The 27,984-nt window shown below is 51.2% G+C and overlaps 2 protein-coding genes across 2 annotated transcripts; both read right to left on the bottom strand.

Moving 5' to 3' along the window:
• Nucleotides 1–115: 115 nt before the first annotated feature.
• Nucleotides 116–11,756, bottom strand: LOC116454828 (solute carrier family 2, facilitated glucose transporter member 5-like). Its single transcript, XM_032131855.1, has 13 exons — nucleotides 9,709–11,756; nucleotides 8,537–8,667; nucleotides 6,864–6,962; nucleotides 6,341–6,501; nucleotides 5,721–5,845; nucleotides 3,813–3,965; nucleotides 3,605–3,730; nucleotides 3,145–3,332; nucleotides 2,657–2,767; nucleotides 2,289–2,390; nucleotides 1,811–1,886; nucleotides 1,373–1,500; nucleotides 116–737 (listed from the first exon to the last, which is right to left on the bottom strand). Exons 2-13 carry the CDS (start codon nucleotides 8,591–8,593, stop codon nucleotides 510–512), a joined length of 1,554 nt encoding a protein of 517 aa, XP_031987746.1. The 5' UTR covers nucleotides 8,594–8,667; nucleotides 9,709–11,756; the 3' UTR covers nucleotides 116–509.
• Nucleotides 11,757–11,853: 97 nt separating this feature from the next.
• On the bottom strand, nucleotides 11,854–24,165 carry GPR157 (G protein-coupled receptor 157). Its single transcript, XM_032131858.1, has 6 exons — nucleotides 24,063–24,165; nucleotides 23,245–23,727; nucleotides 17,260–17,473; nucleotides 15,834–16,028; nucleotides 14,869–15,125; nucleotides 11,854–12,651 (listed from the first exon to the last, which is right to left on the bottom strand). The coding sequence occupies exons 2-5, from the start codon at nucleotides 23,619–23,621 to the stop codon at nucleotides 14,904–14,906; spliced, it is 1,008 nt and encodes a 335-aa protein (XP_031987749.1). The 5' UTR covers nucleotides 23,622–23,727; nucleotides 24,063–24,165; the 3' UTR covers nucleotides 11,854–12,651; nucleotides 14,869–14,903.
• Nucleotides 24,166–27,984: the final 3,819 nt, after the last annotated feature.

The raw sequence follows: 27,984 nt of genomic DNA, 5'->3' as shown, positions 1-27,984 counted from the left end.
TAACCTAATTTTCTAAGGTTAAAGCAAGTCATGTGAAGGATTCTCCATCAACCACACCAAATCTGTGCCAGGCTGTTCAACACTTCTGCTTTTTTCAAAACAGAGGGCGGCACACTGATATAACAAATTAAATTTAATTTCCCCTTGCTGGACCCTCAAACACACAAGTGCCAATTCCTCAGAGGAATTTAGTGCACTCCTTACACACGACTGCCCCACACCCAGCCCAAGGGCTGGCGTGTGTCCCCCAGGACGTGTCAGTCAGGACACCAGGGACACACATCACCTCAGGTCATCGGCTGCTTGGTCACAGAACTGAGCTGGCTGAGGACATTTCCCTTTCCTTGGGACAAGAGGAGGACTTGGCAGCATCAGGTTTTCGGCTGGGTTTGATTTTAAACGTCTTTTCTGGCCTTAACAGTTCTGTGATTCTCAGATCAGCATCAAAGCAGGAATCCCTGTATTTGTTTTCCTGCTGAACAGATTGTGTCAGGCCAAACACAGCTGGGTCACATCTCAGTGCTGGAGAGTGCTTCCTTCTCCTCCCGCTTGCCTAGGGGGAAGGAATCTTTAAGCTCTTTGTCTTCCTGAATCTCCACTTTGTTCCTCTTGGCCATGATCTTGTTGATTTCCATGAAGGTTTTATTCTTGGTCTCAGGAACAATAAAGAAGATGTAAATCATGGTGGAGAGGCAGATGGCACAGAAGATGAGGAAGCTGTAGGGCCCCAGCCCAGCCTAGGGCAGTGACAAGAGAGAGAAGGGATCAGGGCAACATTCCAGGTGGAAATTACCTGCTCTGGACACGCAGGACCCTGCACTGGCTACAGAAAATGCAGCTCATAGTTTGAGCTGAACGACTCAAAGTTGGGGTGGGTGTAGATTCTGTCTTCTCAAACCACCAGCACGGGTTTATTGGGAACTGACTGGGAAAGGAGGGTGAGGGTCTGCTCCACAAATCAAACCCAACTCAGCAGCTCCCTTTGCACAGGTTAAAGTCAGGGACTGCAGCAGTTTATGGGTCACTTCCTGAGGGCAGTGTGAACTGGGCACCCAGATTTCAGAAGCTAAAATTGTCCCCCCAAGGCACATCCTGCAGTTGGAGATGGGGAATTTGTCATCTTTTCCATGCTCCTGAGCTCAGGATGAGACATTTACCTGGCAAAGAAACTGCTTTCTTTCAAAGCCTGTGCAACAGCCAGGTGTGATAAGAAAATGCTGATGAACATCAGTCTCTTGCCCTTAACACAATCCCACACACAGGTTCTGGGAACCAAGGAGTGCGCTTACAGCTCCTCAAAGCCTCTCTGTAAGAGCACAGGGGTGAAGAGGCCGATTTTCAGATGAGGTTTTGCCCTGTGGTTGGTTCTTACCTCCATGTAGAGGAACAGCAGCCCCACGGTGAAGTTGCTCAGCCAGTGCACAGAGCCCCCCACCATGAACGCCGCGGGCCGGGACGACTGCAGGAACATCTCCGTGATCATCACAGCAGGAATGGGACCTGCAGGGCAGCTGCAGGTGAGGAAATCCCAAAGGCAATCCCCTCACTTGGAATTGCTAATCAGACAGCTCATTTCAGTGGCAAACAGTGGTTTCTAACTACCAGTGTTTAGAAGCACCCAGCAAATTAAACAAAGATTAAATTCAAAGAAAACAGCGGGGCAATGAAATGACTTGCACGGGGCATGGCCACACAGAGATGAAATTCAGCCTCCCTGGATGAGCTCCACAAAGGTTTTGGTTTGAAACTGAACACACCACTTGGCTTTACTCGGCTTGTGGGGAAGACTGGGCAGGCTGTGGGTACTTACTGGGGCCAATGGCGTGTCCAATGATGTAGATGATGACACAGGCTATGCTGAGGTAGGACATCCAGGAGATAGTGGTCTGCAGGGATTGAATCACAGGTTAGACGCGGTTCCTGTCTGAACATCACCAGCACACTCGAGGCACTGCTCCCAGTAAGATGTGAGGGCATTCTGAAGGCAGTGCCACCCTCCAGTGCCAGGTGTGTCCACAATCAGACAACAGAAATCCCAGCCTGGGTATGATCCTTGCTGCCAAAGGGATGCAACAGGGACTATGAACGTGACATCCTGGAAGGAGCATTCAGGCAAGCAGGATCACAGCTTTTCCTGGCTTTTCTCTTGGTAGATACACAGGTACAGAGACCTTTCATATTGTCCCCTCCTCCCCAGGGTGTAGAACCACCCTCAAAATATTCCAATGGCCTGCTCCCTGGGGAGTCCAGAAATCATGGCTGGGACCACCTGAGCCATTCAGACACACCTGGAGATTGAGAGCCAGGGTTAACACTGCACAGGAGGCAGAGCACAGCACAAAGCCAGCCAGGAGAAGGATCCTCCTCCCCAGGGATTCCACAATGAAAACCTGGAAGAGACAGGAGAGGGATGACACCAGGGGCTCAGCACTTGCTGCAGATGTTTTCATCCACGGGCACCACAGGACATCTGTCGTGGAAAGCATCTCCCAGCAAATAACTCTCTACTGAAAGGTTTTGGGACGAGATGATCTTTAAGGTCCTTTCCAGCCCAAACCATTCTGTGACTGTAGGATTCCATGAGCACAACCTAATTTAAACAGGGGCAGGGGAGACTGCACAAGTCTGAACTCAGAGAGCCCCAGCACAAACTTACAGCAAGCAAAGTCATGACGACGTTGATGGCACCTATGGACACCGTGACGTACTGAATGCTGCTGCTGTCCACTCCTGCTGACTCGAAGATTCTGTCTGCGTAGTAGAAGACCTGCAGCAGAACCACAGCTGTGTCTATACGTGGCCAGAGGCAGAACATGGGAACCCCCTTCTGGCTGCTTTAAATCCTGGCACTGGTGCACAGAAGCCTGAGGACTGAATTAGTCCCTTTCTGGAGACACTGGTGTTTGGACGTGGGCACAAGCACTTCACTCTAAAAGCATTCCAATCATCCTTAACAGGGGAGCTTGACCCTGTACCTCGTCCATGGATTTGGTAGTGGCCAGGGTCAACCCACGCCAGTGTGACACTGGGTGTGTCCTGGGTGAAGAGGCACTCTCAGGTTTGTCTCCTGGGTCAGCACTGCCCCCATCAGCCCCTCTGCAGCCCCACCCCTTTGTTAGTACCCCCCTGGCCTTCCCCACTCACCGCATTGACCCCCGAGAGCTGCTGCCCCATCATCATGACGATGATGGAGATGAGCTGCCACCTCAGGCCCCTGAAGGTGCACAGGCTGAGCACAGAGAACTGCCCCTCCTCCTTCTCTGACCGGTCCTCTTGGTACATCTCCTCTATCTCATCATCCACGTCCTCCCAGCCCCTCAACCTCTGCAGAGCTGGTGGGGAGAGCACAGGGAGTTGTGAGCCCCAGGTTTACAGAGAGCTGTCCTGCTTCAGACCAGAGCAGAGCAATGTGTGACCCTGGGCAGCAGTGCTTCTGTGGTGGGAACCCGGGGATCCACACATGCAGGGAAAGGAGCAGTGTTCCAAGAATTCCACCCCCCAGCAACACGTCAGTGGAGAATCTCACACGCTCTTGCTGTCAGCCACGTCCCACAGTCAGATCCATCCCACCCCACCTCGCCTTCCAAGGAAGGATGGACCGTACCTCTCCGTGCCTGCTCTTCGTTGCCCTTTTGGATGAGCAGGTACCTGGGGCTCTCGGGGAAAAAGGGCAATGTCAGGAGCTGAAGCAGGGATGGGATCCCAGTGAGCCCCAGCAGCACAGGCCACCCTGCAGAAAGGACACGAGACATCAGCTGAGAGAAATCCTCCCCCTGTGGAGCCCACAGAGAGGCCCTGAGCCGGAGCTTTACCTTTAGCATTGCCAAGGATGCTGTTGAGACCAAGGATCTGAGCTGCAAGGATGCCAATGGTGATGAAGAGCTGTGGGACCACCCCAATAGCCCCTCTCAGGTTTTTGGGGGACATTTCTCCAAGGAACATGGGAACCACATTGGAAGCCAGACCTAGCAGTTAAGAGAGCGGTGTTAGACATGCAGCTCTGATTTCCCGTGGGGGCAAAAGAGATTCCTGATGAACCACAGGACATGCAGAAACTTCACACTCAAACCCTTCTGCTTTGAGTGCCTGGATAACCAACTGCTGGGCAGCAAAGCATTTTTGGAGTCTGACAGAGTTAGCGGGAGCCTGCCTTGCCTACAGAGCCAGCAGATGATTTGGGGGCTCTCAGTGTTTATCCTCCTAAAAGCAGCTTTCTCCCAGCAGGGTCTGCCAGGAGCAGCACAAGACACACAAAGAAAAATGTTGCTGCTTCAGATTTGGAAACAAACTCCAAGTGTAAGAGAGGAACTTTTGCTTCCTCTAAAACAAGAGGAGAAATCAGCATCCAAACACGCTGACGCGAAAGTGGAAGGAAATGATTTTGTGTCGGCTTTTAAAAATTCCCTGCTCAGTAACGCAGTGCTGAGAGCTTTGCTGGTCGGAGGTGGCTTGCAGGTGGCTTGCTGGAATAGGTATTTATGCTCTAATAAGGACACCAGCGACATGGGTTATTTTGAGGAACGTTCTAGGGCTGCCCACAGTGACCTCAGCGAGCTACCAGCTCCTGTGCTTACGCTGTAAATCCTGGCAGCCCCCAAATTCCTGGAATCAAATGACCACGGGAGACTCTTATCTGACATTTCTAGAGTCCCTAGGCTTCAGGAGCCAGGGGTTACAAAGGTAATCAGGCTGATATTTGAAAGCTAAAAGGCCTAAAAAGCACAGAAGCAAGTGCCACCAATGCTGGAGGGTGACACTTGGATCCTCCCAGATCCTCCCCAGGCACAACATCCACAGTTCAAGTGAGGTCAGCCTGAGAAGGACAAGTCAGGACAGCCAGGCTGGATTTGTTTGTGGGTTATAAATAACTGGAAAGAGGGATCACATTTAACAAGACCCTTAACGTTTATTCCAAGCTCCAGTGCTGAGAGCTGCTGCCAGGTTTGAGAGTCAAAAGCCAAAATAAAACCATTGGACTAAAAAAAAATGGAAAACAAGAAACTGGCTTGGGAAAGCAACTTGATCTGTACATGCAGCAATTACCATTGGTGAGCTAAGGCAGGAAATTTATCTCTACAGGCTACCCCAGCTCATTAACAAACCATGGAGTGTGCCAGCCTCGCCAGCCCAAAGCCAGATAATTGAGTGTAAATGCTCTCAGGACCCTCATAGACCTGGCTCTGCTGGGGTACCCAGCATGGTTCTGTTTGTTCCCTGTTACCGTAGCTCCAATAAAGCCACACCAGCAACACACAGATGTCCTTGGCTTCCCTCTGTCTCTGTGGCTCTGAGCCCTTTGCTCTCCCTTTTAACATGTCTTTTCTCCTGCAGAAGGAACAGTCAGTTCCAGGACTGGATTATTGGACCTGGCAATGATTTTGATGGATTATTCTGGTTATGTTAAAAAGGAAAAAAGTAGACTATCTGCTTTGTCTGGGAAAACAGGTTATCCTCAGCAGGTTTGCTGGCTGTGGGAGCTGCAGTGCCCAGCAGATGTTTATTGCTGCATTTACAGACACACATCTCCTCCCTGCAGCTTCAATCCCAGTCCCAGGGCCGTTATCTCCCCAAGATCTTTAGTACTTCTGCACCACTGCTAAAGCACAGCCTTGTCATGCAGATCCTAAAGTGTGCTACCTGTGAAAGCATCTGCTGGGAGAATGAAACACCTTTACAGAGCTCAGGGAATATTTATTGCTCTCCCTTTACCATCCACTTACCAGCAAATACTCCCATGACAACACGGGAAAGGATGATTACTTCAAAGGTTTTTGCTAGCTCTGAGGTTCCCATGAGGATTGCAGCAGCGATGGAAAAGAGGTTATTTATCAGCAAAGTGCCCTTTCTGCAAAGTAGCAGGAAAGGAGACAGAGTCAGCAGGGTGTTTCTAAGTTGCAGATAGATCCCCTCTGTGTCCTGCTGTCCAAAACCCAAACAAATCATCATCCCAAACACTGAGCAAGGAGAGAAAATGGCAATTGTCACATTTTTCCTGCAGGCAACGAAGGCTTCCAGGAAGAAGAGAAGTTTCTCAGGAAACCTGAGCAGCAGATCTGGGCCTGAGCTGGGATCCCAGGACTTTCCTCCCTGCTCTGCCTGGCTCAGTGCCCAGCCCACAGCCTGGCCTTGGCCATACCAGAACCACATAAATTCCTTTACAGTGGGGGGACAACGCTTGGGGCTGAGCCCAGCAATCCACCCTCATCCCACCTGCTTTAGCCTCAAGGGGTGTGTGGCAATGTCATGCTCCTGAAGGGCTGGGCAAGGTGGAGTCACCACGGGATGAATCTTATCTGATCCCAAATCGTGGGGCAGGACCTCGGGCACGGCTCCCACTTACCGGCCACAGTTGTTGACCAGAGGCCACACCATGAGGGACCCGAACAGGCCACCCAGGGGGAACATGGACACGGTGAGGGACCAGAGCAGCGTCTGGAAGTTGCTGTCCATGGGCACTCCAGTCCTGTCCAGGTAGGTTCTGTTGTAAAAGTCTTGCATGTACTGGAATGAAACACAAAGCGTGTTTAGAGCAATAAATACAATTTCGTGCTGTAAAAGCCAGATAACAAATGCCATAAAGCTCTAAACTACTGTCTTGATAAAAAAAAAAACCAGGTGGGGTGAGCTGGGAAATGAATGCAAGAGAGGGATGGAGAAGGCTGGGCTGGGTAACTGTTCCTACAGGGTGTCCTGCCCTGTAGGATGTGCCTGGTTCCCAGAGGGGGAGGCACCCCATGGCTCATCTGTCCCAGACACAAAGAGGGGACGGGCCCCTGCCCACAAACACCCACAAAGTACATTTTGGGTACGTAATGCTACATCTGCCTTGCTCTGCTCTGACCCTGCTCTCAAGCACAACCCACCGGGGCAGGAGAGTTGATCACAGACACGTTGTAGCCGTACTGGAAGGAAGATCCAAATGCAGAAATCAGAGCTACCAGGGCCAGGGAAAGTGTCATTTTCTGTGGAGGGAAAGAAAAAAGCATAACCACCACCTTAGAAGTGGGTCTGGCTTTTAGGCATTAATAACATTCAATAAAAACAAAGAAATACCCAAAGTCTTGCTTTCTGTGTTTTTCCCTTCATTTTACTGCATATAAAAGCCCAGTGGGTAGTTTTCATTACAACTCATTTTGTTCTGCTTGATATGCCCACAGTCATTACAGTCATTCACTCTGCTTTGCTGGTATTGATGAATCCTTTGGATGATTAATTTTTTTTCAAGTCATCATTCTTAAAAAGCCACCCCGCAGGGAAAAAAAGTTGTTTGCAATTATTCTTTTTCCAACATGCAAATTGGGTAGTGGAACAACACAGGATATTGGCACAGGAAAGCTTTAAAAAGAAGTGATTTTGCATCAAGTGGCAAAATCCCTTTCCTGTTCATTTCTTCTTCCTCTGCATTTTGGGATAGAGCTATTTATGGATCTAATTGATTGCCACTGAAGCCAATTAGAACTTCTCCAAGCAGCTCACGGAGGCCTTGGTTGAGGGGTACAAGAGCTTTGCACTTGAGCAGAGGAGGGGAATTGCCATCTGGAGCGGGATCAAACCCCGCTGTGGGCACCCATTCCCAGCGTTACAAACAGCTCAAACAACTCCCTTTGCACAACAGTTTAGCTGCTGTTCAGCCCCCAGGCTGTGTTGACAGAGCTGGGTTGTTGGGGTTTTGTCTGGCTGGGTTTTATAGCTCACTAATGCATCTCGTTGCTGCTACATCAATAAAGTCACTTTCCATTTTCATCTCGTTTGCTGCCACCGTCACCAGCCTTAATGTCTGCGAGGTTTTCCATCCCAGCACTCAGCTCAGGTCCCACATGAGGACTCTGTCATTTCCCTAATTGAACATTTGTCCAAAAAGCTGCTGGTGCTTCTTTCTATTCCTCAGAATCTCTGGCAGTTCAGCTCCAGGGATCTGCAGAGTTTAAGGTGTTACAGGAGATCGAAATTCAAGTTGATCTCACACAAAGGATCAGGGGGAAGCTGAGGCTTCCAGGTCCATTTTCTACGAGTACACTGCTGACATTCTCTCACTGGTGATGAAAAGCAGCTGCCTTGCTCCCAGTTAACCTAATCCCAGGAGCTCAAAAGAGCCACTGGTGTTAATTATTGACATCCAGCACCTTCAGGAAAACCTCTGGCATCCCCGAGCAGCGCGTTGTGCAAGACTCCCCAAACACTGCTGTGAAAGGCAGCCCCATCCAGGAGCATCTGCAGCCTAAAGCTGATTAGAAAGTAGGAAAGAAAACTCACACACAGAAGGGGAAAGTGACACAGAAGTTACAGGGTAGGAGAGCTGCAGGCAGGCACCAGACTCGGTGCAACACCGCGTGCAGACAGACACAAACTGGGCTCAGGAACAGAAACATCTCTGCTCTCCCTGTGGGTATCTCAGCCCAAAAGACCGTGGTCTTTTCCTCTCTTTACAGGTGCCCACAGGTCTTTTCCTCTCTTTACAGGTACCCACAGGTCTCCAATGCTTATTCTGTATCCCTGTGGGAGACTCAGGTTGGAAGAAGGCAGCGATAATACTCACCCCCTTTGCACCTTCAGTGCCCTCGGAGCCCTCCTGCTTCTCTCCTTTCAGCTTCATTTTGGTGTTTGAATCTCAGATGCTGAGCACAGGTTCTTCCAGCCGAGGCAGCCACGGCAGGGGATGGAAACGCCCTGCACGGAAAAACAAACCCCTTCTGCTGATACACGGAAAGACTCCACTACTGGAATAAGCAGTAAAGTAGGTATATTTATTCCAGCGCTGGGATGCATGGGGGGATAGCTCCTCCGAAGTCATGTGTGCCGACACCTGCATTGAGCTTGGTGTAGATCGGGTTACAAGCTCCATGTTCGTTAAGTTTCCCAAAACAGCTATACATATTCATTACCTGGCCCCGCCTAGCATTACAATGAGCCCAAAAGTCATTTACATCCACGTTGTGCTTGTGAAGTGTCGTCTGGTGGTCGTGGGCAGGGGTCTTCCTCATTCTGAACTGTTCACCTTGCTTCCCTGCACAACTGGCCCAACTCCAAACTTCAAGGCTGGTTTAAGTTAGTTTTAGGTTAAAACCAGGATTTTTGGTCAAAATTCCTTCCCTTTATCAATAGTGTTATACCTTCTCATCCTGCTTTGGTAGGCACAGTAAGTGTTGAGCAAGCTGTATGCATTGCTTCTAACAAACTGCTTCCTAGCAAATCATTTAACCTCGGCTTCCCCCCCTCCCCTGATCCACTGTGACTCTTCCAAACACATCCAATCACCCTCAGGCGCTACCGGCGGGGTAAGGCACTGTGCCTCATCGTTCCCTTCCTCTGCCTGACTCTCCCATGTCTTCAACTCATTTTTCTTTCAAGTCTGTTGCCAGTGTCAGATGTTCTTTATCAGATCCTGTCTCAAAGAGAGGTGCTGCCCAGCTCCAGGGGGCACAGGCTCACCTGTCCAACCAGACGGGGCAGACTTATCACCAAAGTCGCTAAAATGAGCCCATTTCCCCCGATATCTCTGCAAGGACCAGGTGAGTCTACAGAGCTGCAGCTCCTGGGCAACCGTGGATGGCACAGCTGGAGATGCTGCCCAGCAACTGCGGCATCAGGGAACACAGGGAGCAGCCCTGGCAACAGAGAGAGTGTTTGCCCTGAGCCCCAGCACTGCAGCTGAGCCCCAGCAACCCCCCTGCAGCCACAAATTCACAAATCCATCTGCTCTTGTCCTACCTCGCACGGACCAGCTGGTTCAGGCGCTCCTGCGCTTCTCAGAGCTCATCCTCCCAGAGCTGGGTTTTTGACAGCCTCTCCTCCAAAGCACTTTGGTTCCTTTCCCTCCTCCAGCACAAGATGCACCACGTGCTGCTGGTTCAGTATTAACCTCCTCTGTTATGGGCTTGCTTTAACAGCCCAAGACCTTGTTAATCATCCACTACAACTCCTAGGGTTTATCAGAGAGATGCAAAGTTCACAGATATCCCCAGCAGCCGGAGAAACTGGAACCAAACCTGCTGTTTATTGGCTGTGTAACTTTAACAAAAGGAATCCTCTTGAGCAGCAGCTCCTTTCCACGTGTCCTTGCCCACGTTCTCTGGCTGGCTGCAGCATTCCTTCCTCCACGTGGAAGCACTGTGCTCCAAAGCAGGAAGAAGAACAGAGCCCCGCTGCTCTCAGGGTGGTGGAATTTAGTCCTCAGACTTCTTGGCGTTTCTCTTTTATTGCATGTTTTTAGTGAACAGCCTGAAGGACACTGTTCCCAGGTGTCTTAATGGGGATCACACCTCAAGGACGCTCCTGTGTCACAGCTGCTGAGCCCACAGCTCACTCAGCAACTCCTGTTGTCCTCACCTTTGCAGACCATCAGCCAAGAGGGAAAATTCTGCCCCAGAGATGGGGAAAATGCAAAGAGTACAAATTTCCATCATGGAGTTCCACGTATCAACCTCTGGGAGCTCTGGGCAGAACGACAGCTGCTCTGACACTCAGTAAAGACAGGGAAGGAGAATTCTCTGCCACGGTCTTCTGTGACCGATAGGTAAAGCTCTGTCCAGGGAAGGCCTGGTAAAATCATGGCTCTGTTACTTAGCCTGAGTAGAAATGGGCTGAGGGAGAGTGACTCAGCTGGGATAGAGGAAGGGAGGCACGCTGGCTGCGTGAATGCCTCGTGCCCGCACCGTGGTGTGTGGTGGTTGGTTAAATTCGGTTTGTTGTGCCTTAACACTATGTAAACTGGCAACCGACTAACAGCATAAAAAGGCCGGGTTTTTGCAAATAAAAGTCCTCCTTTGCACCTGCCTGGGGACTCCTCGCTGCTCCCTTGTGTTACAGTCTTTAAAGTCTGTTCCTGAACTTGAAGAAATAATCTTGAAACATACAGGAATCAAAGAGAACACGTTTGTCATCCAAGACCCTTCGTTAGAGTAAATATTTGCTTATGGCAGCAGAACAGTTTGAATATTTTCCAGACGCAGCAAGAACCTGATAAAAACATCTGCAAGGTTGTAGTTGGCACTGGGATGATGTTGGAAGAGGTCGATGAAGGGAGACAGGATAGTAAATCAGCTTCTTGGATTTTCAAAGCAATTGCAGGGGCATGACATCTTCAGCAGTTGGGATCCTGTTGGACTTGGGCAAAGGACAGAGCCAGGAACAAGCAAAAAGCTGATTTTACAGGCATTTTACAAGCACATTTTCCATTTCAGCTACAGCAGGTATCAAGGTTCTTACATCTGCTCTTCACCCCAGCCCGTGCTGGTCTGGAGACTTTAACTCCGCTCTGGTGTCACCCACCTCATGGTAAGAGTTCCCCTTTATTTATTTATTTACTCTCAGCCTAATGGTCTGTGCTCAAGGCTGGATCCTATGAAACCCTGATATCTTTGGGGGAAAAAGATGATTAAGAGGGCAAGCTTAGTTTCCAGGACAGTAAATCTGCTGGAGAACATTAGTGGTGAGCTCTAAACGGGGATGTTTGAGCAGGAGCTGGCAGCCAGCCGTGCTGCAGTGTTCATTGCAACTCCCACCCTGAGGAGGCAGCCCACAGAACATGTCCACGAGTGACATCAGCACCTTCTCACCTGCATTTTGGGAAGGAATCGCATGCTCAGGCAAGGCCAATTCAATACTCTGGGCCCCTGAGCTACAACGGGCCTTGGGGTGAAACAAGGATTTAAGGAATAAATTATCTGCCTGAAAGTAAGTGATAAACAGACACTGCTTTATCAGCGGTACAAATGGCTCCCAATCAAATAAGGAGGAGGCAGATTTGGCAGTCTGATCCCCCAGCAACAGGAAAGGGCCGGATCCATATGGACTGTGCAGGGAACAGCAGCAGAGCTGCGGCTCTGGAACCAAGAACCAACCCAGATCCTATTCTTGCTGCACGAATGCAATGCCGGGCAGCGTCCTGGTGAAGAAACAGAACTTTATTTTGTAAAACTTGGAGAAAATACTTAAAAACCAAGCAAGTGAGGAGCTGTGAATAAGGCAAAACATTGTCTCCGAACAGCAAACAAAGCCCCATGCCCTCCCCAGTCCGATACAACACTCCCAAGGCATGGACAAAGCAGAGCACCTCTGGGGCTCAGAGCCAGGCTCTGTCCTGCTCCTGGCAGGGGCTGTCCCTGGGGGTACATCCCGATATCCCTGAGCACCAAGGGAGCCTGGAGGGCTCCGATTCCCTCAGGAGATGCCCCCGTGCTGCCACCACAGACAGTGGCCCCCAACCACCGAGGAGCAGGGATAAACCATCCAGAGGAACCGTCTGTCCAGCACCAGCTCAAACCAAACTTGTCAGCACGGTGCTGCCCACGTTCAGGCGAAGAGCAGGAGCCAGGCTGGGGCTCCCGGGAAGGCTCACACCCCACGACTGAAGTCCATGCCCAGGACAGTCGGTCCAGCAGCTCCTCGAGTTTTCCCCACGGTGTTTGTTCACCTCAGAACTCACCACACATCGGCCTCAAAAACCCCAAAGCAAAACCCCAAACAAGTTTTTACAGTGGAGGGTGAGGGGAAGGAGGGGAGATAAACCAGGAAACCGGAGTACAGCCTGTCGCAGAGCATCCTGAGCACAGCTGAAGAGCAAAGGCTGGGACCTCTCCTCGGCTCAGCCTCTCCAGCGGCGCTTTCCCCGGGCTGTAGCTCCCTCTGTGGGGCTCTGGCTCCATCCCGCACCTGCACAGAACCAGGCACAGTCACGCTCCGGGGCTGTCCCAGCGCCCCGCAGCCCGGGCACGCTTTGCCCTGGCCCAGGAGAGCGGGCTGGCTGCAGGGATGTCACCTCGCAGCAGCTCAACAGGCACAGCCTGGCACCCCAACCTCAGCCCCTCCTGCTAAAATCCCCCCGCCCATGGTGACAGGGAGGAGGTCAGGGACACCTTCAGAGCCAGCTGAGGCACCTCCCCTGCACTCACACCTGGTGTGGGGACAGAGGGGGCCCTGCCAGGAGCAGCCAGGCACTTCCACACCCCTTCCCTGCTCTTCCTCCTCTGTTCGCATTTAGGCTGCCCTCAGCTGCAGTGTTAGGAACCACAGACGTTTCTGAGAGGTTTTCTGTTGGCTGCTCTCCTCTCTCTGGCCTCTCTGATCTGAGGATGTCAGAGATGTCCCAGACTTTCCCCGTGTGTGTCAGTGCAGGTGCTGCAGCCCAGAGCTGGTGTTCGCAGCCCAGCGCTTCCCTGAACCCCTGGAGCTGGAAATGTGACCCTGGCACATTCCTCCTAAAGCATTTCTCAGAGCTCTGTAATGGAAAAAGGCAAACTGACAACATGGGATCTGTTTTGATTTTTTTTTGGTGTTGTTTTTTCTGCTGTTTTGTTTTCCCTTAAGCCAAGTCGGTGACAATTTTACTTTTTCTCTTCAGGGGTGGCTCCAAAAAAACTGAATATAGCATAATACTAAGCTGGATAAAATTAAAGAATTTCTATCCTACTTTTCTGCAAGAAGTTTAACACAGCTCCTCTTTCCAAGCCTTGTGGGATTCACAAGAGGCTGAGCTATCAAGGTTTCTATTTAGCTTTTAGAAGTTTTAAAAAGCTTTTTGAAAGGAGAAAAAAACCTCTTGAAGTCTGTGGCAAAAATAAGATGCTTCCAGCTACCTTTCAAAGACTCCAGGGATGCTGAGAAGCAGGGCCATTCTGCAGCCCCATGAAATTGGGCTCATGAGCTCTTGAAGACACCCCACGTTTACACAGCCTGTGCACAATAGAGCTTAAATATACTAATAAAATTACAAAGTTAATGCCAAGGCTTCAGGAAATAGCAGGACTCACCTCCGCCCACAGTCCCCTAGGACTCTGCGCCACGTAACTCTGCTGCCTGCTGTAAACTTGACTAACATGGGCCAATAAAGCAGCTTTGGAACAGCTGGGGGCCTGCAGCTGCCCTCCCTCCCCAGACAGCTCACGAGGCTCCTGTTCCCTTTGCAAAAACCTCTTCTACAAATTAAAAATGTCAGCTGATGACAAATAAAAAGTCCTTTGGTTTTTTGAGCCGTGTGGTCTGGGAGGAGGAGAAACAGGTGTATGGAGAGAGGTCTGCCATTCCCAACAGCCTGCCTTCTTCCCAGACTCTGATTCCTGCCATGCCCCACGGCCCAGATGGGCATCCTGCCCTCCAGACTCACCCTTTGGACTGAGTGTGAGCTGCCGGGTGAGTACAAAAGTGCCCTTTCATAGCAGGTTTCACACTCTGCCTGAAGAGACAGCACATGCCAGCACATCCATCTGAGCAGCCAGGACAGCTGCTCTGGGTTTTACCTCCTTCAGCTGCACTCTGGGACTGCAAAGAGCTCTATCAATATCTGATTCACAGACAGGAGCCCACATTAAGTTTGACACCCCTATAAATTCTGCCATGATCACTCCTGAGGTCGAGCTCCAGGAAGCGAGGTGCTTACACAAATAGACCAATCCAAGGATCCTGCACCTGCAGTGAAGAGCTTCTGTCAATTTTTTTGCTCCCAGACACTTTCTAGGCAAGCTTGGGTGAATCACTTCCCCTCTGTCCCCCTCTATGATGATGGCAGCAGGGGCTGCCATCTGCTTGTGGGGAACTTGGGGCCCTGAACAGCTGATCTGTGCAGTACTGACGAAATGTGTGTGCATGCGGCATTTCACACTAAAAACAGACACCAATTCCTCTTCAGTTTTGACTGGTGTCCTGTCCTTGTGGGCCAGACAGCCCTGCAGTTTAGTTCCTCGTTTTGCAGGCTCGAGGAACAGCTCAGAGGGAAAGGAGCAGAGCAGTTCTGTGAATGGTTTGGGAGCGTGATGGGGGCTGCAGAGTCAGTCAGGGACTCCCCAGAGCAGCAGCAGAAGCCCCCTGTCACTGCTCCCAGCCCTCAGATCTGTGCAGGCAGGGCAGGAGGAAAGGCTCACTCTGGGTTTTTACCATGAGAGAAGGAATCAGCAGCAGACAGAGGCAGCTCAGGTGCTGGAGAGCAGCGGCTTCGTCTGTTCGGGGCCGGGCACATCCTTGTCCTTGTGGGGCCGTGGGCGCTGCCAGGAGCTGTTGGATCCCTGCACAGGCCAGTCCAGCTCGTCACAGTGACCACAGCAAAGGAGGGAGAGCAGCCGAGCCCGGACCACCCGTGTGCACAGCACGAACATGATGCAGTTGGCTCCTCCTTGGAACGTGTTTCCAATTCCCTGCAAAGGCAGGAAAGGAATCACCCAGGGCTGCTCCCACGGGCACCCCCAGAGAGGAGCAAACGCCGCGTCAGAGCAGCTGCAGTCCTGACAGTCACCGACTTCGACCTCAACGACAACAACAAATTCCGAAGAATGAGCTTTCTTTTTCCCAAAAAGCACCCGAAAGCAGACCAGGGGGCTGTTGCGGGCCGGCGCCGGTGTCGGGCAGCAGCAGGCTGAGCCCTGCTGGAGGACAGCCAGGCAGCACTCCCACCAGAGCTGCTTTCCCTGCCGGCTGCGGGCCCTGGCCCTCCCTGCCAGCGCAGCTTTCCCCTGCAGCCGCCAGATGCTGCTGGAGCAGCTCCTGCCCGGAGCTGCTGCTGCTGCTGCTGCTGCTGCTCTTGCAACCCTCCATCCTGCCAAAGAAAGGGATACTGAGAGCACCAAACCCATCTCTCCCTCCCAGCTCTTGCAACCCTCCATCCTGCCAAAAAAAAGGGATACTGCGAGCACCAAACCCTTCTCATCCTGCCAAAAACAGGGATACTGCAAGCACCAAACCCTTCTCTCCCTCCCAGCTCTTGCAACTCTCCATCCTGCCAAAAAAAGGGGATACTGCGAGCACCAAACCCTTCTCATCCTGCCAAAAAAGGGGATACTGCGAGCACCAAACCCTTCTCTCCCTCCCAGGCACCCCCCTGGATGCGTTTGCTGGCAAACACTCACGTGCAGGACAACCAGGACGGAGTTCTGCACGGCGGGGGAGTTGCAGAGGGTCAGGATGAACCGCACTGTGCTCCAGATGCGGAGGAAGATGAAGATGACGGGGATGAGGATGAGCTTCTTGTCTGCTATGGAGGTGCGGGGCTGCAGGGCCGGGGCTCCCGGGAGGATGGGCCGATACTCGGAGAGCGCGGCGTGCTGCGGGGAGCGGGGGAGACAAGGACGTGAGCAGAGCCTACAGACACGGGACCCCGGCCCCAGGGGCTCCTGCCAGAGCAAACTGGATCCCTGAGCCCTGCAGGAGGGTAACAGGGGCACAGCTGTGAGCAGCAGCCACACTCTGCATTCGGAAACACAAACATTCCTGCTGCGGCCAAAGAGCGACAGCCCAGGAGGCTCCGTGTGCTGCTGCCCTGAACACCCAGACCCCCGAGGAAAGAACAGGGGCAGCTGCCTGCCCTCAGCACTGCTCCCAGAGTGGGGTGGGGAGGGACAGCAGCGTGCCCAGGAATCCCTGGCACAGGCAGCAGCCCGGCCGGGCAGGGTCAGGTTTCCAGGAGGTCACGCTGCTATCTCTGACCACGGCCGGGACAGCGTGTCCTGCCTGCTGCACGTCAGGTGATGCTGACAGGCACCAGCAAACTCTCCCCGGCTCCCCTTCCCTTCCCAGGACGCTGGGGCTGCTGGAAACTGCCTCGCTCTTCCACCTCCTCTGCAGGATCCTGCCCTAAGCAGGGCTGTGTTCATCCTCAGCACCGCCACAGCTGCACCACAAGCAGAGGCAGAAATTTCCAGAAGGGCATCTCTCCACACGGGGGGCTTTTTTCCCTAACACAACCCAGAGAAAAAAGGAAACTCTGGGTGCAGCTCCTTCTGCCACTCTCATCTGGATCTGTCTGCTGTGCAAATGCTGTCCTAGATGCCTGGATTTTGTGTGTTCACAAGGAACAGCAACAACTGAACCCCTGAATTCCAAACCCCTGCTAGGACAGGGAGTCTCCTCTGTGGCATCCAAAGCCATCCAGTGCCTGGACTCCCAAATGGAGCTTTAAGCTCCAGTACAAAATAAATTCATAAACACAAACTTTCGTTGGAGATACTAAAAGGACTGAGGTTTGAGAATTCCAATCTTGGTACAAGTGGAACTGCGGAAAACTGATTAAAGCTGAATTTGTCCTTCACATTGTGTTTCAGTTCTTACTGTAGCATTGAACATTTCCATCATGAACATCCCACATCCCTGCTCGTTTTCAAAGGGCTTTTACATCCTGCTTGTGCTAAGTCACTGTGTGATGGTGCTGCTGGATCGGGGCACTGCTTCTCCCAGGGGTGGGGACATTTCAGTGTCATGAAGCAGCTCCTGCCTGTGCAGCTGCTAAACAAGGAGCAAAGAGCATGGGGGGATGGAATCACCCAGCAGAATACTCACTGCTCTGTTAATGTGCTTCTTGATGAGGATGTAGAGCACTGGCAGGGTCACATAGGCCAGGATCTCCCAGACCTTCCCCGTCAGCAGCATCCACAGGAGCCGATCCTCAGCATCCAGGTTGACCCAGCACCAGCCCACAGAAACATTGGAGGCGTCGTAGCCGATCTTCTTCAGAGCCACAGCCGCCACCGTGATGGCCAGGGGGACACCCCAGCTGAGGGAGGGACACAGAGAACGAGGTTAAGCCAAGAACATCCTCAGCTGAGCCCCCCACACCTCGGGAAATGGGTGGCAGAGCCAGGGATTCTTCCCCAGCCAGGATTCCAGTGCTTATCCCAGACCATCGGCGCTGCTGCAGCAGGTGAGGGCAAGTGGCAAACAGGCAGTGTATGAACGAGGACTGCAAATCCACCTCCTGGGGACCCTCTGTGGGAATGTGGAGCCCCAGCCCCGAAGGGCAGAGGTGCAGTGATGTGCTGCACTCCCCCCTGGCCTGCACAGGGTGCAGCCAGGGCAGCAGAACCCAGCCCACCTCCTGCCCTTCTCCCACTCCCTCCTGGACTCAGGGAGGTTGAGGATCTGACAAGGCCAGGGCACTGTAAAATGTGATTTTCCTGCAGGACTCAGCCAGCTGATCCTGAGCTTTCCGAGCACAAGCAGCCAAGTCCCACCTTCTGATTCCAAAGTGAAACTCGGCACACAAAGAAGTCCACAGCTTCATTCCATCAGTGGTTTGTTTGTTTGTTTGCTTTGCTTTTAAGTGAAGGTGTAGTCAGTATTTTGGGAGCAAAAGTATAATTTCTGAAGGACAAAGAGCCAGGGAAAAATACTGGCAGTAACAGCAAAAAGCCAAGAAAGCAACAAGGAGCCACACTCACACAACTTGGAGCTGTGACTTTGGCTTCTCACTTGACAGCAGAGTCAAATACAGGGAAGCATTTAGAAGAAAAATAACTGTGGTGACACATGAATTAAGTCACTCAGCAGTGTAGGCTGCCCACAAGAAACCATGAGGAAGAACAGAAAAATCCCACCAGCCCAAACAAAAATTACACCACAACAGTGCCCTGCATCCAGCTGAATGTGTCACCTGCCCTCCCCACAGCCACCCTGGAGAGAGGGATGGGGGCCACAGCTCCAATAAAGGACACAAATGCTCAGAGTGCTCAGACTGAGCTTCCAGCATAACCCTCCTGGTCTCGCCAGGTGCAGAGAAAACAAATTCATGACTGTCTTGCTCTCATACAGTCTTCCACTGACAGCCTGGAGCAGCTGCAGGGAGCATGGGAAGGATCTTGCCCCCAAAAATCAGTCTCAGAGACACCAGGCTATGCAGGCAAACAGCAGTTGCCTTGACCAAATTATCTGAAATTCCATAGCCAGCAGGGGCCTTGACCAGATTATCTGAAAGTCCATAGCCCAGCTGTAAAATCAGAGATAATCCCATGATATTAGATTTCAAAAATACCCCATTTCCTACTCTTAAACAATGTCTGGATTCACCGACTCATGAAAGAACCAAATGTAAATATAATACTGTAAAAAAATTCAGAGTCAACTCTTCAGCACATTTAGAACATTTTGTCTCAAGGTTCAGCTCAGAACAGGCAGTGCTAATCCAAGCCAGTGCTGTTATTTAAGGACAGTTGTGCTGCAGGAAGCCCTCCCCACTCTGTTATCAGAGCAGACTTTCTAAAAACATCCCAAACGTCACCACCACCATGAAAGTTTCCACACAATTCACGAGTCATTTTGGTTAAACTGGCAATTTCTCAGAAAACAACTGCACATGCAAAGCCATTCCATTCTCAGCACTCCTGGAAGAACTGAGCACTAAGGTAAAGAATTCAAGAGAAATGGTACTTCCTTAGAGAAACCATTTTAAGGCACACAAGCACCAAGAAAAAGGAAGTGAATTAAAAAACGCATTTGCCTAAATAATGATCTCAACAGTGACCTGAAAGAGAATTAAGACAAAACCAGGTGAAATTATGGTGTGTGGATGTAAGACAGGACAGTGTAAGTACAGACACAGAGGGGCCACAGGAGGCAATAACACACCACTGAGCAAGGGACTTAAAACCCTTCAGGAGATAACTGGTGAAAGGAAGAATAGAACTGCTGCATTAACAGGCAGTAAATTTTCACTGGAATAGCATTCTGGGATCAGATGGATATTTACCACTAACACCAAGCACAAAGGATTACCAACAAAATGAAATTAGAAAGGATCTAGAAAGGAATCAGACATTTCCGTGAACTTCAGCTCCATTTCAGCAGACTGGAAAGGAGAACTGAGACTGGTGATCTGGTTGTTCTTAAGAGCTCCTAAATGACAGATTCAGGAGGGCTGCAAAACGTCAGTGCTGTTACTGAACCAGGAGAATGCAGGAACTGAAGAATCAGGATTCATCACCCAAGGTGTGAGTAAGGCCTGGAATAAAAAGGATCCAAGATCACAGAGAGGCAGAAATATTCCTCTGAGCCCCAAAGAGCAATTATGTAGGCTGGGCCTCTCCAAAGCACACCTGGATCTAGGCACAGTGTGGGAGAGAAAGGAAAACGATTCCTCCTTTCTGTAGAAAGGCTGGAAATCCCACCTGTAAGGCAGACACAACCGTACTTATTCCTTCAATACAGCTCCTGACCATCTGTGAATTAAGAAATCATCCAACCCAGCATATCTTTGCACAGTCACACCAAAACAAGGCAAGGCGAGGACCCTTCAGTTCTAGCAGTGTTCACCTCGACTTGTCCTGGTCTTCTTGGGTCAGATTGCTCAATAACCACGTTTTGATTTATGCTGCACAGCTGCTTTTTCCTCCCTGGAGGCTCTCAGAAGCAGGTGATTTGCTGTCACCTGCCTGCACAGGTTAGACGAGGAGCCATCCTGCCAGCAGGCCTGCAGGCAGTTCCTTCAGGGGACAGGAATTTTTACTCTGTGAGGAGTGAAAAATCAGGCTCCTGGATATCCCAGCCAGTTCCAGGAAGGAGCTCTGAGCACACATTGTAACCAGAATTCCAAATCTGCCCCAGTTTAATCCTGCAGGAGGCAGCCCATCAAGGGCTGAGATGAACAGTGCAGCAGTGCATGAAATGACCCCAGGCACTCAAAGAACATGCATGGTTATAAATGTAAATACATATATAAACACGTATATTTTAATATATAAGCATGCATATGTTATAGATACATATATTTTTTAAAGTAAGTATATTTATGCTTATAATGATCTGCACAGCCTGATCATGAAATGAAAACCCTTCAAACATTGGCAGCAATTGGTATCAAAAGCCAAGCAGGAAACAATGCCAAGGTGGGTTCTGTCTGTCTGCTCCATTCCTCACCCCAAGTTTGGATCAACTTCTCTGACAACAAAGGTGATGTTACCCAACCAGAGGACGGCTGACACCTGGAAATTCAGGAGCAGTGAGGCAGCCTGGTCGTTTGCACTCTGGATGCCAGAACTCACATTTCACAGCTACGTAATTATTTCCAAAGCTGATGTAGGCTGGTTTTCAAAGCTCATCCGAGATCAACAAGTTTAAAACCAAAGCAGAGGCTGCAGCTCTCCAGCCTGGAATTGGTGGATGTGTTACCACAGGAATCCCTGTGGCACAAACCTGTCTGACAGGTCCGATCCACTGTGACATCCTGACTTCCCTCAGGAAAATTTCGGGTACTGACTTCCAACATGTATTTAGTCAGCTCCACTCAGCTAAAGAATCAAGAGTCTCTGGTTAGAGCCAACATTAACCAAGTACTCGTCTTTACAAGCACTTTGCCCTTAGGAGCTTGTGAAGAACAGGGAACCTGCCTGACAGAACTCCACCCTGCCTTGGGTCCCTCCCAAAGGTGTCTGGGGATGACTCTCACCCCATGGTCCCTGCATGGCTCTACTGGCAACCTACAAAGCTAGGAAGGGAAAAAATTCCAGGTTCTTGCCTAGGCTAAAATACTGGAAATTTAACTTTAAATCCTTAAATGCATCTTCCTTTGCCAAGTTCCCTTTTGCTCTAAACAGCTCTCCCTCACCCACCCCTTGCAACTCACATACAAAAAGACACTCTCCATACACTGCTTGAAGCAGTTCTACTTGCGTGGTTCTAACAGATTTTTAGCCCACCAGCACCACAGCCAGGGGACCCTGAAATGCTGGAAAGGGTGAGGGGGAGCCATCTCCAAGCATTATGTCTGGAATTTTATTTCTCAGGTAACTGAGATAACAATAAAGGTGCAGGGAAGGAAAGCAGGATGATGTGTCACGAGGGGATGGGCAGGGAACACGTCCTTGCTTGTTTTCTCTGGCTTTTCAGACAGATCATAAAGCAGAAGCAGCTTTAAACACTGGCTCTGCACAGAACAGGAGGCATTTACAAAGCAGAACCTGATCAGAGGTGCTCAATAGCCTTTAAAAGGAGCAAGTGGTGCTGATCAATTCCAAGGACTGAAGGTGGCATTTCATTTTCATTGTGAAGAACTGAACATAAACCTAACAAATTCACCCAGAAGCAGCTCAGTCTGAGCATCTCTCCCTCCATGTCAGGGGTTAGAGCGATCTTCCAGGGTTTTTAGAGCTTTAGAGAGTGCACAGATTGCACCAGCGCTGTTTCAGTGGCTCTGTTCTTTCCACGCTTGGTAGCTTGGTAATGCTGAGGAGCATTAAACCAGATGGAGAAACTGAAGTACAGACAAAAGCCACACAGGCAATTAGCAGACAGGAAAATTACAAACAGGCCAGATTTGCCTGAGCTCTTTGATGTGCTTGATGGAGCCAGAATGCCCAGGAAGGAGTCAGACTTGTTTTTAACATCCATTAAGCGACACGTGGCTCTTTACCAGCACCCCGTCCTCACCACAGCTCTCAGAGTGCAACTCTCTATTTACTGGAGATGAAATAACCTCAAAACCCTTCCACTGCATCTTCCCTCAGCTTCACCACCACCCTGGTGTGCCAGGGCCATGTGCAGTCCCCTCAGGCTCCCTCACACTGCCCCTGCTATCAAGCAGCAATTCCAACAGGCAGGGCAGGAGTTGAAGTTCTCCCTGGTTCACACTCAGCCTCAAAGTCTCTCTCTGGCCCATCCTCACCTGGACTCAGCTCTAGTTCAGTCATCTGCCAAACGATGCTGTTTGAAACTCAAAGGTGACAAATATTTGACTAAGAAACCTAAGAAAATTCTGTACTTGTCCTGAGGGCTTTTTTTCCTTTTAAACCAGATCACTCCTCATAATTTATTGCAAAAGCTTGGCAACACAGAGGACTAAAGGATCACTGTTTTGCTCAGTGTGGACGTAGCACATGATTCCACAAGCTCCAATTGCATAATGAAAGCCTTTACTAAACATGATGTGGAAAATCAGCGCCCTAAATAGCAGAAACTGAGACATAAAGCTACGCTGTGGTCTGGTTTGTCTTGCTTTCAATCAAACATGCCAAAACAACCTTCCGAGTGCTTTTCTAGCAGTTTCATCACTTGTAGACAACATTGTCCTATGAGTATGGAACTACAGCAACCTGCCTGGGGAGAGGGGAAGGATCCACGGGCCAGGCTGACAGGGGGAAGTTGGGGACCCATGGAAACAGATCCCAACCACGGAAGCTTGGGCAGCAGCAGACAGGTATCACAGACACAAGTTTTGTTACATTATTTCTAGAACATCAAAGCAGACTGGAGGGAAAGCAGAAGCCAGGATTTTCAGTCGTTAGAACTTGCCAGAGGTTTTTCTAAGTGACCTTGAACAAAGAATTTTTAACTTTTCCATGTCTCCAACCCTTCACTTGGGGAGGGAAAGGGGATACAAACAGGGTCGGTTAGTTAAAAGACAGCAAAATCCCTGTTGAAAAGGAATTTGAGAGGAAGAAGAGGAGAAGAAAAGCACAGAAACTCAAGCGACACCCGAGGCTCCATCCCGAGCGGAGCACACGGCAGGAGGGGGGTGCCCGGGGGTCCCAGCCGGCAGCAGCAGCTCACAGCACCCACCTCACGGCGTGGAAGCACCAGAGCAAGCCCGTGCCCGTGGGCGAGCCCCTGACGATGGTGAGGTAGAGGTAGAGGGCGATGGCCATGGTCCAGAAGAAGGAGCTGGTGTTGGCGAAGGTGGACAGGGCGCCCTGCAGCACGCAGTCCCACGAGGTGCGCTCGAAGTCCTGCAGCACCCCGTAGAAGTAGGAGAGGGCCGAGAGCAGGTCCGCCAGGGACAGGTAGAGCAGCAGCTGCCGCGGCCGCGTCCGCAGCTCCGGCCACTGCGCGTGGGTGCAGAGCAGCAGCGCGGAGCCCACGCAGGACAGCGCGCACGACACCAGCACGGCCCCGCGCTCGGCCGCGAACAGCGGCGTGGGGGGCAGCGGGGCGGCCATGGCCCGGCCCGAGCCGGGGGACAGCGGGGAGGAGCGAGGGGACAGCGGAGAGGAGCGAGGGGACAGCGCGATGCAGCCCCGAGGGACGGGCGCGCTCTGTCCGGAGTGCCCGGAGCGCTCTGTCCGGAGTGCCCGGAGCGCTCTGTCCGCGGTGCCCGGAGCGCTCTGTCCGCGGTGCCCGGAGCGCTCTGTCCGGAGTGCCCGGAGCGCTCTGTCCGCGGTGCCCGGAGCGCTCTGTCCGGAGTGCCCGGAGCGCTCTGTCCGGAGTGCCCGGAGCGCTCTGTCCGCGGTGCCCGGAGCGCTCTGTCCGGAGTGCCCGGAGCGCTCTGTCCGCGGTGACCGGAGCTCTCTGCCGGAGTGCCCGGCCCGCAGTGCCCGGAGCGCTCTGTCCGCGGTGCCCGGAGCGCTCTGTCCGGAGTGCCCTGTCCGCAGTGCCCGGAGCGCTCTGCCGGAGTGACCGGAGCGCTCTGTCCGGAGCCGCGGGACCGGCTGGGAAGGCGAGCGCAGGAGCCGCAGGAGCAGCTCCGGGAGCGGCGGGGCCCGACCCGCCCCCGCCGTCATGTGAGGCCGGGCCGGCCCCTCTGCCCCCGCTCCCGAGGGAATCCCCGCCGGGACAGGGATCGGGATCGGGAGCCGCTCCCGCTGGGGCGCACGGAGCGAACCCACCGCGGCCCCGCAGCCCAGAAAAGCCCTTTTCTCTTTCAATCGAAAAACCCGCCCTGGCCGCCGAGAGCAGCGTCACAGCAGGAAGCGGGACAAATAAACGCCTGGGTTGCTGTCGCCTCCTCTCCTTTACTATCGACACCTCCTTCCCCAAGGACAGCGCACAACTCATCTCCCCTGCTGAGCCAGAGCTGCCGGGATTTATGGACACACACACGAGCACTCAGGGAGTGCTTCCCCCCCTCCTCTTCAGAGAACTCCCAGGCTGGAATCGTGTCCTTGTTTGCTCCTAACCTGCCGGATCCCTCTGTGGCATCATTCATACTTCACACCTCTGATGTGAAGAGTGATGTGCTCCGTTTCCGAAGGACAGGGCTGTTGTTTCAGCTGTCTTGTTCTCTCAAATAGTTTAATCATTTCCCAGCCACCCAGCCATGAAGGATTCCCACTGAACTCATCTTTTGACAAGGTTTAGTCTGACCTGTAAAACCAGGTGTCTTAGCCCCACCCAAGCTTCTCCCAGCACCCTGAAGCCATCCTACCACACCCTTGAAAAAACACCTGACAAAAACATCTTTAAGAACTACAAATGATTTCACGTTCTTATAGTACTTTTGGCCATTGTGTCCTTTCAGTTTCACCTTCCCATCTTCCAAACAGAGAGGATTCTCCACATTTTAAATGGCTCTGCCAGTTCTCAAGGAGGATTTCACTAACCAACAGCTCTGCCTTGGCTGCCCTGGGTTGGGTGCCAGTGAAGCCTTTAGAGCTTTATATCAGGTTGATTTAAATCAGTTTTGCCACAGCATGTAAAGGGGTGCCCATGGGTCAGCACCTCACAAATGGAGCATCTTAGAGCTTCCTCCCTGTGCCACCCAAAGACATTCCTGCTGCTCCAGAGAGGCAGCTCCAGGGACAAGTCACACCAAAACCTTTCCTAGAAGACACTGGATAGAACTTCAGAGCCTTTTAAAACTCTCTTCACTAATTCTTCACCTGTACCTAGGCCTGCTGTGCTGCTTCTTGCTCACCTTGATGCACCTTTTGGTTGAAGTTGCTTCCTTTGGAAACAAGATCTTCTTTCAACGTACCTTAATTGCCACCCAGTTAAACTTCTGTCAAGCAGGCTTTGCTTTTTTAGCAATTTATTTTGGAGCCTGATGCCCTCTGCATGTTCTTTATAGAAAAAGGAAGCTGCAGCAACTTGCATTCCCCCCCCCCCCCCCACAATCTGACACCAATAGCTTTTTTAACTTTATCATTGTTCCAGGCTTTCTTTAGCTACCATCTGACCCCTCAAAAAAAACCCACGAGACAAAGCTTTGTCAAGGCTGCATTCCCAGTTGTTGCTCTTGCACATTCTTGGCTTCTTCCTTGTTCCCTGGTTTCCCTTTTCCCCACTTTTATAGCACAGGACCCACCTATCACAGACATCCAGACACACCAGGTCAGCAAACACCCTGGCTGCTGAGTGCTGTTTTATTTTGGGTGATGGATGTGGCTCCACAACACAGCTTAATTAAGTCTTGCCAGATAGAGAATCAAGATAAATCCAGAATTTGCATTTCCACTAACTTGTGGCTGTGATTCAGATACTCCTTTCTCCTCAGTTCTAAAATAGTGGCTTGTCAGGTCATCATAAATTGTGGAAATAAAAAACTGAGAAATGGATCTTTGCCTTAACCATCAGAAACAGCACAGGCAGAGGATTCGAGCACGGTAAGTTTGCACACAGAAGTCACCCCTCAACAGCAGGGCATACTCAGAGTTTGTGCTTCAAAACTGAGCAACAAAAGGCAAATAATTCTTACTGAAGAGTCCCATCACCTTCCATTTTCTCGGCACCTCCACCTGCAAGACATTCAGCATCTCTGTGGCATTCCTGTCACTTGGTGTTGTCACCTCCTCACCGCGGGGCAGGGCAGCAGCTGTCCCTGCCCAAACACACATTCCTCCCTCCAGACCCAAGGAATCTGCAGTTGCCCAGAGAACAGAAATATTTGGAAACTGCCCAAAGACACATCTCAATTCAAAGGCAGCATTGTCTGTAGCTCAGGAATAAAAATCTAAGGAAGTGGCTTGTCATATAGCAACACACACAATGAAAATTCTCCCTTCAGAATTTCACCTTCAGATGCTTTTTACAGCACAGGGAGATAAAGCAACGTGGCATTTGGTGAAAAGACATAGGAAATCTTTTTTAATGACTTGAATTCACCCCACCAACTACTAAAAGAGCTTTCTGACACACAGGCTACACTCTGCATCTTATAAAGCGCTGGTTGAGCTGTAACTACATAAATTTACCTCCACTGTGAGGCAGAATGTACTGACACAGCCTTTTAATTTTTTTTTTCTTTAATGGCTTCTTCAAGTAAAGAAGTTTTTACTTTGCCTTTGCAGCTGGGTAGGAAGCTGGGCTGAGGCACAGCTCTCCATTAACTGGGAACCTGGTCATATGCCTTGGGGCTTTTAAATGATGATTAGGAGCTGAGACCCCACAGCACCTCTGCATATCACAGGCAGTGCCTTCACAGCGCCTGCTCCTCTCCTGGATTTAGTGCCACATCAGTGAGACACTTTCATCAGAGATGAAGATACTCAGTGGGAAAAAGCACATGAGCAGAAGTTCTGCTCTTGCTCTGTTTCACTCCCCTGAAATGCTCAAAGGCCGGCTCTGGGCTCACCAGGGAGAAGAGTCTGGGCTTCTCCTGAACCATTAAGACACCATCTCACATCCCAGCTTCGGGGCACAGACTGTGAGGAAGAGAAGACTCTGCACCATTTATAGCTGTTTGTTTCTGATATCTAAGCCAGGAGGACCCGAGCTGCCTTTAGCACACTCACTTTAAGGCCACAGATGGAATAACACCCTCTGACTCCCAAGTCCCAGCTGCCAGCATCCCCAGCGTGCCCCCGTGTCCCCAGCCAGCCTCACCACCCACAAGAGGTCACTGCTGGTCCAGGCAAAGGATTCTTTTCCCCATCACCACCGTCCTGCTCCAACCAGCTCTTCTCCACCTCTGATGGACGCAGCTGCCTCTAGCAGCAGCAAAGGGACCTTGGTCACCTTGTTCCGTCCCTGCATCATTCCCACAGATCAGACAGCCCTTTCAAGTAGGAGCAGGGAAAAGAAGCCGAGTCCAGTTTCATTGAACCCATTAAAAAAAAGTAAAAAGCAGATGAGTACTGCAATAACCAGAACCCTTTAATGTTTTAGTTCTCAAACCACCATGCAGCTAATTCCAATCAAGGAAGCCAGAACAACTGCTTCTTACACTCATTAGCTTCTCAGGGCTCAGCCTCAGAACAGTTAAGGCACCCAACTCCCACCCTTCTCAGAGGAATCCAAAATTAAATGCATCCTGCACAAGTTTCCCTGGCACAGACCCTGAGCCCAGCCTGGCTGTGCCCACGCAGGGCACGGGGTCTGTGTGAGACCCCAGCCAGGAGTGAGCAAACCTGAAACAGAGACCTAACTCTGGAATTGCAAAGCAATCTTCAAAAAAAGCCAGCCAAGAGTTTTACCAGCACCTGAGCTCTTCATTTCCAGGAGAACAGGACCATTTTCCTAAGTGCTCACCTGGTCCTTGGGGTCGCTGCACCAGCTGAAAGGGAAGCCGGGGAGCATGGTTAAGGGAAGGCTTCTGAGAGAGGTGAAAATCCTCATGCTTGCCCTTTGTTGCTTTTTCTAGCATGT

This window comes from Corvus moneduloides, chromosome 22 (assembly GCF_009650955.1).
Source record: "Corvus moneduloides isolate bCorMon1 chromosome 22, bCorMon1.pri, whole genome shotgun sequence".
NCBI lineage: Eukaryota > Metazoa > Chordata > Aves > Passeriformes > Corvidae > Corvus > Corvus moneduloides.
The sequence above is the reverse complement of the archived record's forward strand: the minus strand, read 5'-3'. Positions and strand labels throughout refer to the sequence as shown.

Excerpts from the sequence above, each read along its gene's own strand:
- LOC116454828 (XM_032131855.1), bottom strand. The coding sequence starts at position 8,593 with ATGAAGCTGAAAGGAGAGAAGCAGGAGGGCTCCGAGGGCACTGAAGGT. Across the intron at positions 3,333-3,604 it reads CGAAGAGCAGGCACGGAGAG|CTCTGCAGAGGTTGAGGGGC; the intron begins GTACGGTCCATC and ends TCTCCCCACCAG. Across the intron at positions 2,768-3,144 it reads AGCTCTCGGGGGTCAATGCG|GTCTTCTACTACGCAGACAG; the intron begins GTGAGTGGGGAA and ends GTTCTGCTGCAG.
- GPR157 (XM_032131858.1), bottom strand. The coding sequence starts at position 23,621 with ATGGCCGCCCCGCTGCCCCCCACGCCGCTGTTCGCGGCCGAGCGCGGG. Across the intron at positions 17,474-23,244 it reads TGGTGCTTCCACGCCGTGAG|CTGGGGTGTCCCCCTGGCCA; the intron begins GTGGGTGCTGTG and ends TCCCTCCCTCAG. Across the intron at positions 16,029-17,259 it reads AGAAGCACATTAACAGAGCA|CACGCCGCGCTCTCCGAGTA; the intron begins GTGAGTATTCTG and ends CGCTCCCCGCAG.